Source organism: Silurus meridionalis, chromosome 11 (genome assembly GCF_014805685.1).
Source record: "Silurus meridionalis isolate SWU-2019-XX chromosome 11, ASM1480568v1, whole genome shotgun sequence".
Classification (NCBI taxonomy): Eukaryota; Metazoa; Chordata; class Actinopteri; order Siluriformes; family Siluridae; genus Silurus; species Silurus meridionalis.
This window is the reverse complement of record NC_060894.1, coordinates 7,635,994-7,647,500: the sequence shown is the minus strand read 5'-3', so window position 1 is coordinate 7,647,500 and position 11,507 is coordinate 7,635,994. Positions and strand designations below refer to the sequence as shown.

Below are 11,507 nucleotides of genomic sequence, written 5' to 3'. Positions count from 1 at the left end.
ACTCGCTTACATTCCCAGACGCTTACTTGGCGTTACACACATGGAAAATGAGAAAAATGTAGCTTGATTGGCTGTTCAAAGCCATCAGCAAAGCCCCAGCTTAACAGCACCATGTAATTCACAGAAGCATGAGTGAGATTACATTTGAGACACAGGAGCGTGTGCATTATTGATACACTTTGCCTATGAGACAGAAATCTATATCCCCTTCCATCATAGCGGCCCCCTGAACAACGCTGTCAGAAACTATGGGCTTCACCAGAAAAAACAATTAAGAAGAAAAGCCTCTATACTTCACTACATGCAGTTTGATATTACTGTACACCATACTAATAACTCTCTTTCCCATCAAAACTACATAATACAGGTCTTAGTCTAGCCTGAGGAAGGCTTTTTCTTCAGCTTTCTGTCTTCCTTTGGCTTTTGTATGAACGCGAGCTAATGTACTGTGCTAGTCTGTTTCCTGTGCAAGGTCAGGCTCTGAATATCAGTTATCAGTGTTGTTCATTATCTTTCTTCAGAAGGATTGCCTTCTCTGCTGAGATGGATGTCAGGCTGCTAGTTGGATTTGGCAGTTTTAGGAAACATATTCAGCTTTAATACCAAGCGTGGGTAGATTGACTGCTTACTATGTTCCAATTCTCATCAAATCAGCTCTTAAATTGTTCAGTAATTAGCAAAAAAAACCCACGATGATTTAGGAGTAATAAAACAGAGAACACCCCAGAGCCCTCGTTTCTCACCACTGTGATTAAAAGGTTCGAAATTGTTTTTTTTTTTCATTTTTTATAGAATTTATAAATCTCAGATGCACAGTATAATTGCAATTCATTAAATGTAAGCAAAGAACAAATAATAAAGCCTAATCAATAACAATTGTTCATATCTGGAAAGCTCTGTGCACAGTGGCATAATCACTGAGCTTATTCTACACTGCAAACATCAATTTACACGTGTACAGTTTTAATCAGGGAAGAAATGGGTGCTCTTTTTAAAAACAAAATTTTTATCAGTGGTGGCTTGAAGCGGCATACTCAGATATTAAATTGTGTATTTATTTTGCTAAATGCTAAGTTTCCAAACTAGTCCAAAAAGATTATTACACTCATGCAAAGACTGAGAGCTACGTCCATCAAAGACTTTCTGAGATACCATTGGTGCAATTACAAAATAATTGGGGCCGAATGAATGCTGTTGATTTGACATAATTTAAATATTTGTACGCATGAAAGAAAAGTTGTCAAACTTTGTTTAATGGCTTTTGCATAATTTCCTACTGTTCTAAAGACTGTTGGCTCATTTATATACAGTAATACCTCAGTACTCGTCAAATTCAGTCACATAACTGTTTCAGCATTCATCGCATGCTCAGAACTCGACACCTACTTTTGCGATGAAACTCGTCAGTAAAACAGATTCCTAAAGAGTCTCATGTTAGCTGGTGAACACCGCCAGTTGCCCTTCTCTTTTGTGTGCATTTTAAGCCTAAATATTGTGTCCTAAAGTGGTTAAAATGCCTCTATGCATTTTCTTTTTTCCTTAAACAGTACTGCATTTAAAAAATGCACCAACCAAACAACTATATGGCCACTGGTCAGACATAACAATATGACCACCTGCTTATTATTGTGTTGATCTCCCTTTTCTGCCCCAACAGCATTAACTTCTTTAGCAATTTGAGCTACAGAAGCTCCTCTGTTGGATCGGACCACACGGCCCGCCTTCGCTCCTCACGTGCATCAATGATCTTTGGATCCTGCTTAATATATCCCACCCACTAACAGGTGCCATTATGAAGAAATAATCAGTGTTATTCACTTCATCGCTCATAATGTTGTGCCTGGTTTGTGTACTTATTCAATATTTAGTTTTAGCACTTGTATCGGGTTCAGGAGCTTTCAGGAGAAATTACCAACGAGTACTGAGGTATTACTGTATTGCGATACTCATGTATTGTAGAAATAGAATCGTGCTACGATATTTTTTATGTCACCCAGCCTTGTGTTTGCATTGCAATTCACACAGAATCTGTTGATTGTTTGCTTGGATCAATATGAGGTCAAAAGCACAAAGGGTCAAACGGTGTAAATGGGAGGTGTAGAAGGCAGTGAGATGAGTGGTAGGGGTGTCTATCAATGTACCGATCAATTAATTACTAATCAATTGCTCCTTTGGGGTTTAAGCACTTCTTACAGTTTCAATATGGTTTGACTTAGATTAGCTTAATGATTAGCAGAGAGGAGTTATGAGGGCTATGGGATGACCAAAGACAATTTGTAAAGAGGGTTCTAAATCAAAAGGCATTCTGTCAAAAAGGCAACAAAGCAAGCATGTGTGTGTGTGTGTGTGTGTGTGTGTGTGTGTGTGTTGCCTTCCTACTCATCAGTCATCATAACCCACTACATCAGTCCATTAGACGCACTGCACAAATTAATGACATTCTGAGTGGCTGTGATAAATGTCAATGGCTCCGATCTGCTAGATCCCTCTTCATTCACTCGCCCCCTGTTTTTTTTTTCTCTGTCCAACATCTGGGGAACCAAGTCTGCCGTCTGTCCCAGTCTTTGAGACTGAGCAGGAGCATTGAGTTTTAATGACTGGGTCATTATCTGTGAGATGGTCACTGAAGCTGCTCTACAGGCAAACAGATAAGCAGCATCAGCAGCAGCCGGTTCCTCAGATAACTGGCCCAACGCTGGTGCCACATTGTGCCAGGAAAAAAAATGACAAAAGAGCGATGGCGAGAAAGATGGAGGGGGTAGAAAGGATAGAGAACGAGGCTTATTGATATGCACTCCCATTTCCTGCATTTCGTTGATGAGGCAGAACTCACATCTTAACAAGCAAGCAGCGAGTGATCAGGAGCCATTGAGGAAAAAAGAGAACGGGAGAGAGGAAAGGACAGAGCAAACGAAGGCCATTTTCTCAATCACTCTCTCATTCCTGATTCCCAGCAGCCCTAGGGAGAGCGAGTGGAGGCAGCAGCAGTAATCAGATCTGAAAAGTCTGTGAAGGAATGAAGAGCTCTGCTGTTCTCAAGCTTTCCTTCTCACTTTCCATCTATCCATTTTTTCATTTAACAAGTCTGGTCGGTGGACAGAAGAGTACATTCAGGCTCTCCTCTCATCCTGACAGGAGGCATCGCGGGCAAGGATTTCAGCCAGCTGGAAGAGCCTCTTGCAAGTGTAGAAGTGAATAACTTTCCTGGGGTTATGGAGAGAGCTGTAATTCTCCATTACCCTCCAGCAGTTTGTTTTAGATCATGACACGAGTTTTTAAATAACACTATTTAGAGTAAAGAATGTACTATAGTAGAAAGTATTGACTTTAAGCATGGCTTACTGCTTAGTCCTCGAGTGGCTTGGGAGGTGGAGCTTAGTGTAAAAGCATTAGACTTTGGCTTTGAAGGTCATGAGTTTAAATCCCTGCCACCCCAAGGTGCCACTTCTGGGCCCCTACACAAGGCCCTCATCCGTCGCTCTGGATAAGGGCATCTGCTAAATGCTAGGAAGGACTAGGAAGGAGTTCAGATTGGATTGCAGAGGAATAGCAACTGGTGCTATTCTCACCAAGTGAATTACCACGTCTGCAATTTCATCATAGACAGCAAAAAACTGGATACACTGTATCACCAAGCTCTTCTTTCACATGAGTTTCTCACCGGAAACAACATGATCTCACTTCCGCACCCACACTACTCGCCAGATTTGGATCCTCCCGAAGATGAAGATCCAGCACAATGGTCGCAGTTTTGTCCAGCACAAACAGCAGAAGGTGCTTGACGCGCTTCGAAAAGAAGACTTCCAGGACATTTTCCAAAAGTGGCAGGAACGCTGGGAGCGCTGTATCGCTGTGCAAGGGGACTATTTTCAAGGTGACAGTGTGTAAACGTAGATAAATTAAATACTTTCTTGTAAACAGAGCTAGTCTCGAAAACTTTTGATATCACCTCATAATATTCATTATTCTCTGTTGAACTGATTAGAAAAATGATTGATAATTGATAATTAATCAAGGTATTGATTATTGAAATGCTTCCAGGGTTTCGGCTACTGTTTCTTTAATACTATATTCGATAGTCAGACCAGGTTGAATAGTACCATGCTTGTTTTTCCACATCAAAAGACCACCACAGAAAGCAGCAAAAAAAAAAAGGGCACATTGCTGGTGGCTGGTTGGTGTCGGTTCATCCAGAAGCCACTTCTTGAATGTTTTTTTCCGCCATCTCATACTTTAACACTAAACCACTGGCAAAGCCAGAATGAAGAGCCCTTTCCTGGTTTCTCCTTTATCCATCCATCTGTCTCCATATAAGCATAATGCCAGGTCCATTTAAGGCCAATGTCAGTCCAGCACTGTGTGACTTTTACCAAGCTTTATTTTTTGCCATAATGAAGAAAGGAGGCTTGTGAATGTTTTATAGGCTGCTGTGTGTCCAAAGTGGAAAATCAAAGGCAGCTGGCAGTAGGAAGGTCCCCCTCTTTTTTGGCTCGTTCTCCCCTTCTCTCCTGGTCCCCTGCTGTGCTGGAATCCCTCCCAGGTCCATCTGGGTTGTAGGTGTAAGGGGGCACCTGGCTCGTAGCTTCAAGTGTTACCTCAACAGATGGTTACAGCAAAAAAAAAGAAAGAGGAAATAGGGAGAAAACAGCAGCTTTTCGAATCTCCCAATTGAAGCACTGACTTGAGGTTTACAAAATAGTAATAACAGTCATCGTAATGATGAGAACGACGGTAGCAAATTAGCAAGTCAAATAAGCAAGGAGGCTGAAAGCAGGTGATGCTTCTGAGCCTGCTTTGATCTTACTGGCAGAGAAAGAGAGTTTTCAGCTCTGAAATGAACGTCGAAGGCGGGGGCAGAGAAGCACTGAAACTCTTCTCAACTGTGCTCTCAACTAAGCTGTTCTAACTCACTCCTAAATCTCTTTCATTTTAAACGGAGCTCGCTTGTGAAACGTCACCAACCCGAGAAAAGAATCACTGTTGTCATGTACGTAAACCAAATGGCCCCTATTAAATGAAGTACTTTGAAATATGGTCTCTTCTTTTTTCAGCTCACTTCCTTTGGGGTTTTTGGGGGGTTTTTTTTTGCCTGCCCGGAGGTTACTCATCTGGTAATAATGATGCATGCAATTTCCTGGCAGGCTCGTTTTGGAGACAGGCATGCGATAGATGGTATGAACAGCGCCGGAGGAGCAAAGTGCCAGAGATAAGATGTGGAACTAGTACCCTGGCTTTGGAGCTCCCTAGTGATGAAAGCATCTGATGCACTATCATATAAAAATTGATTGCACTGTCTGGATTTCTTGAATCTGAAGCCAGATGCTGTGTCTTTCCCAAAGATCTGAACAGTCGGCGTGTGAGTCGGACGGAAAAGAATGAGGGACAGGTCAGAAAATGAACGTGTGTGTACGTGTCTAGAACTGGGATTGCATTCTTGATACCCAAAGCCCACAGGTCCTGCCCTCACTGAGCCATGCCATGTTGTCTCAGAGGGGCCAAAGGCAGACATCAATCGCTTGCTGGTACACATATATAGTACCCAAGGGAAGACATAGAAAGCACGAGGGAGAGAGAGTAGTGTCTCCAGTCTCCTGCTGCTTTCTGCTCTGTGGTCTCTGTCAATCAAATAACGCTATGTCTAAAAAGAAAAAAGCGGCAGTGGGCAGGAGCTTTATGGAGACTTGAATTTTGCCTCAGCTTCTGTTATCTTATCAGCATCTTTTTGCCAAGAGTGAACCAACAAAACCAGGTTTTGCTCTTCTAAGGTCCATAATTATCAGTGGTGGACAGTAACAAGTGTTTCCATTTGGCTTTTACTTTTACTTCTCTTCATTTCAAAGTCAAATATCTTACTTTTAACTCAACTACATTTTGCGAAATCAGTCGATCCTTTTTTATTTATGAACAGACACAAATGTGAAAACTGTGTTGATTGCCGCTTGGTGGTATCTACTTAGCATGAAACATACAGTTCAGCATCAGTTCAACCTTAAGAAGAACATTTTGAGAGAAATAAATGATAGAAGAATCTCCTGACTCGAACTCGCCACAACACCCGTGACCTTATTTGTGCATTTTTTTATTTAAATAGTTCAAAAGGAGGTTTTGGGTTCATGATAATTTGAATAGATATCAATCAGTGTTTGACTCATTAATATCAGTCTATTAATAGATTAATAAACTGAGATGATTAAGCAAAGAGTTTTGTGACAAAAATGATACTAGGAACATTATAACCATAATAAATCATAGTACTTTAGACACTTAAGTACATTTGAAAGCAAATACTTTTGTACTTTTAATAGGGGAGTAACGGTACATGTATTCGTACTAAATGTTTTTCAGTACAGGGCTTTGAGAATGCAATCCTTAATCTGAGTTCCTCCAGGAACGTATTACGTGACGGACCGCAAGTTTGTTTAGTCTGCGTCTCGTACTTTGAGCGCATTTTATTATTAAACTTGAAAACATACAAAACAATTCCAAGGGTATTAAAAACAGAAACTAGAGTTAGTGAAAATAAGATTTGTTTTGCGCATGCATGAAAACGCTAAAGAATCCATCTTCATACATATCGCGGGAGCAAATGAATGAAAGATGGAAGGAATGAAGACAGTTGTTAAAGTTTGCTGAAATAATTAGAACAGTTAAGTAGATCATATCTTTAGAATAATTACATATAAAACAAACACATGCACACTTACAAACGTAAACTAGTTTATTGAATTTTTCCATTGATTTAATTTTGTTAAATACATTTAATTTGTGCCAATTGAATTGATTAAATGTCATCAATTTTATCAATATAATAAAAAAAGTGTATTGCATTATTTTGAATATTATTTGTATAAAATATATTTGTATGTTTTATATTATATGATTATATCTAGTGTATCTCTACTTTAACTCAACTACATAGTTTGTGTACTTGATGGACCACTGCATAAGTATATGCACATTTCTGCTAACATACTGAAAGTTTCCAAAAACACTCCCATGTATCTTTTTATACAATTCTGTTAAACAAATTCGGTTAATCTTTATGCTTCTGGTTTCTAGCAGTTGGTAAATGCAGACTGACACTTATATTTGCATTTATGGCATTTGGCAGATGTCCCTATCCAAATCGACTTACATTTATCCCATTCATATAACCGAGCAGTTGAGTTAAGGGACTTGCTCAAGGGCCCTGCAGTGGAAGCTTGATGGAGCTGGGAATTGAACTCATGAGCTTTTGATTAGAAGGCCAACATCCTAACCAGTGAGTTCCCCTGTCTCTAAGCTGGGTGGTAGGAAACATGTTTGTGGAAGTGAAATAAAAGGAACACCGTCTGGTAGTTCTGCTTTGCGCTACATAGTCATACTCTGATCTCCATGACTAGTGAAAAGACTTGGGTAGGACTCAGTGAATTGTAAAGCGGAGATGAGGCAAGTACAGTGTGACAGAGCGAAAAAAGCTCAGAGATAAACAGCAAAAAAAGGAGAATAAAAAAAGCATGTGTGTGTGTTTACTAAACTAAATCTCCAAAAGTGATATTTCTAATCAGATTTGGCACAAAGTCACAAAAATATCTGCTTATCCCATGTGTGTGACCCTGAGACATCAGCTGTGTGATGCAGTCAGCTTGAGGGACAAGGTTGGTCATTACAAGGATAGCAAAAGGCGATAATCCATCTTTAATGAAGTCAGCTGCTGCCAAGTCTATCAGTCTCTCTCTCTCTCTCTCTCTCTCTCTCTCTCTCTCTCTCTCTCTCTCTCCCCACCTTCTTCTGCCAACTAAAGTGCAGGGATTTATAAAGAGCAGAAGGAACAGGTTTCTGTCTTCTTACTGTTATCTGATAGCATACACTAGGCCACATTCACACCCAATTTCACGCTTCCTGGACAGTGCATGCACATCACTATGTCTGTGATCTGTACATCCACACGCTTTCCACGTAAAAAATAAATAAATAAATAAATAAAACGCAGACCATTAGGGTTTTGGCAAATAGGAAATCAAATATTAATCCAGGTAACATTGCGCGTAAAATTGCAAAGAGAATACTTACCATTTTATTATTGATTTCATGGAAATGAATTTCACAGACTTTCTCTACGACGTCTTCATTCTCGAACGTTACGAAGCCAAAGCCTATGGAGAAAAAAAAAAAAAGATACCAAACTGAAAAGAATTCAATAAATAAGGAGTCAGTTAGTTAAAAGTTCAGTAAAAAAAAAAAAGAAAAATCATATTCTGGGAATTGCAATTTCCATTGGATCAGCAGTGAATCAAGGCAAATATCAGATGAAAACGATGACAGCCTCAAACATCAGTGTGCCTTTACCCACCAGACAGACATTGTCTTTTTTTAAATCGGGCCAATGATGAAATCTCTGACATTATTAGACACGGTGGAGAGGCTCCTCCACACAAAGAAAGAGATGGGAAAACAGCACAAAGCCCGCTTAATGAGATTCACGGAAACCCGCTCTCCAGCATCTGAATTTCATTAAATGCATTTTGTGTTCCCTTCATTGAAATTTCACTGTATAACAAGCTTTTTTATGGTAATATGGGAGCAGCCAATATCTGAAATGTGTCACTGACCATGGGATTCTTTTTTCTTCGTATTTATTAAATAAAAGCTTAACCCTCTCCTGCTGGCCCGCAAAAAAAAAAAAAAAAAAAAAAAAAGAAGAAGGAGAAGAAGAGCTGCCGGAATTCATCAGGCATCTGCGATCCTCTTTTGCATTAGAGTCTGCTGGCGACGCACAAAAAGCAATTTTCTATCTGTATGGCTGAGCCTCAAAAGGGGAAATTACTTGCCATTGGCAAGTGTTAAGAGGGGGCTTACTGTGGGAACACAAAAGAAAACAAGCTGCTATGAATGGCAAACCGTTGCTTTGCTGTCTGTTTTTTCCGGTCGAAATGTTCGGAGGTACCTGCTATCGCACATGCTCATGAGTGCCTCTCACACACACACACGCTCACACACACACTTCATCATGAGCATCATCTCTATATTCAAGAGCAGCTGTGTTATAGAGACAAGTGACACGCACAAAAGAGAGCCACATGAAAAGCGAGACTAAGCACAGGCTTCTGCTGACAGATGGATGCGTGTGCATTACAGTGTACAAGCAATGCTTATGCATCTCTATATTAAATACATTATACATGTCATAATACAACTTGTTTTCTTCCGCCATGCATTTTACATTACCGTATCTACTAAACCATGCATGTTAGCTGAGATCTGACAACCTGGATCTGGCACAACACACAATCCAAAGGCACGACTTCCGACATGCCTCGTTTCTCCTCACGAGCGCTAGTAATGAGGGCCGCCTTTAAAATGCTCGATCCGCAGGGCTATCCCTAAGTCCAGGCCTAATCTGTGCTAACAGATAAAAAAAGGAAACTGCAGCTAATATCTACACTCAAAACTAACCTCTAGCCCATAACCCTTGAATGCCCCAGGAGGCGAGATAAGTGGGGTCACGGGTCAAGTGCAGTAGATAGGAAAGACAAAGGACTGTGGATGCTGCAACACAAACATGCCACAGATAAGGGAGGATAAGAGACAGCAGGGGTGATTAGGAGGCAAATAAATGAATGAAGAACGCAGAACAACCACCCCCGCTAACACACTGGCAACAATGCACGTTTACGCTTATGCTGTATTGCTATACTTGTTGAACCTGGTACTTTTTTCAAAGAAATTGCTTAATTTTATGTCAGAGTAAACTTCTTGCAAATTTTTTTTCCCTCGGTAACACCTGAAGACCAACCAATCAACATGTCAATCTGGACTGATAATTTTTGAGAGTGTACTATAAAATCTGCAGGAAGCACCGCCCCCTTCTACAATATCTCGAACCCCATTGGCCCCAAAGTGGAAACACTCTCTTTTAGTCTTGGTGAATGGACAAGTTCATTAGTGATCTAATATGGAAGTTATGTCATGTCAACTTGACTTCTATCTGGTTGGGTCAAAACGTTCCACCGTGTGTTCTAGAGTAACTTTTTGTGCTCTAATGAAGGCGACGCGAGGCGATGCCAGTCAACTTTCCTTAGAGCTAGTTCTTTGGTGTCGGTTTGGTGTGTCCCTATCTTAGGTTAGAGTCCATAGAAGTACAGGGGGGTAATGATTAGTGAAGGTACAAGCAGATGGAGGGGGGTCTTTGGGTGTGGCTTTCCTGGTGAACATGTGAAGAGGTCTTGATCTTCTTGGGGATAGATGAAAGAGCAGCATGAAAAATAGGAGACAGATTGTTCTCTAAGACCTCCACCTTTACAGACACCGTACTATGAACATTAGGCAAGTATACAGTTAACATTGCATTCAGCAAACTAATAAAATAAATAAACAGGTAATCCTTTTTATTAAATCTAGACTATATGATTGAAATGTATTTTTCCCAAACCTCACCTGAACTAACCAAGCCTCTTTGCAGCAATCTACAGATGGAATAAATTAAGGAAACTACTAACAGCCTGCTAACAGTTTGCACTGCGAGTGTGTAGTGTGTGTTGGAAGCATTCACCAATCCCAGAAGAAAGGGGGATAAGCTTGTGAAAAGCTCACGAGGTTGTTTCGTGGGCTGCTTGAATTCACAGGGTATCACACCTTGATGAGACAACGCACACCGGTGCTGCGGAAGGCTGCCATCAACGTAATAGTGTGAGGACAGAAGCATTCCTTCCTGCAGTTCTCGACAAACACCACATGGGCATCTTGTGCAACCTTGGTTTGAAAGAAATAACGTTTGACTCAGACACTTGGAAGACATTCAGTGCTCTCAGACTCATCTTCCCCCCTCCCTAATTTCTCTTCCCTCCCTCTTTTTCCTTCACCTTCTTTTATTTTGTTCACCTCCCTTCGTCTTTTCCTCTCATTATTTACCGTTAAGCAAGGAAATTGGACCTGGCAGAAGGAGCTGTAATCGGTGAAATAAAAGCTCTCGCTTTGACCGGGAACTACTTTAGCACACCTCTTCTTCGAAAAGGAAAAGAGAACTAATTGGGCTACAGAGAGGAATAAGCAAGGTATATGAGCAATGAGGCTCAGAAACTAGCGGCAGTTCTCCTGCAAGTAATTGCCTCCTTTGAAATACACCTCCGGTCTCGTAGGTGTGACATAACAGCGGGTTCAGACAAGAGCAGCCAGGCTGAGATATTATTCACACTGCGGTATCGCTTCTGGAGGCTGGGCGAGGCTCCTGGAAGGGCATGATTCAGGAGAAAGCAGTGGTCTGGTTAACATGCCTAAGAAAGTGTAAGGGTGACCTTGCAAGTGGCACTTTGATATCTGACAAATCAGTCATCATGAGCCGGCTGTCAATTGTGAAGCCTGGGAGGAGTGACACACACTGTGAGAGAGGGGTTAGCACACCTCTGGCCTCAGCACAGAGTCTTACTGTCACTTGTACAGTCGGGTTCAGTGCAATCGCGCAGTACCTTTGCTGACCCAAGACAGGCACTGCTGAGATGCTAACCCTGAAACGCATTTGCCGAGTACAA

The 11,507-nt window shown here is 41.1% G+C and overlaps 1 protein-coding gene across 7 annotated transcripts in view; it reads right to left on the bottom strand.

The window, feature by feature from the left end:
- The window catches only part of msi2a (musashi RNA-binding protein 2a), a 250,874-nt gene that overhangs the window by 59,129 nt on the left and 180,238 nt on the right, over positions 1 to 11,507 (bottom strand). For all 7 annotated transcript variants that reach the window (XM_046862014.1, XM_046862015.1, XM_046862020.1 and 4 more), the window contains one exon: positions 8,053 to 8,135. In XM_046862014.1, coding sequence (XP_046717970.1) covers positions 8,053 to 8,135 — 83 coding nt within the window. The remainder of the gene's footprint in view (positions 1 to 8,052; positions 8,136 to 11,507) is intronic.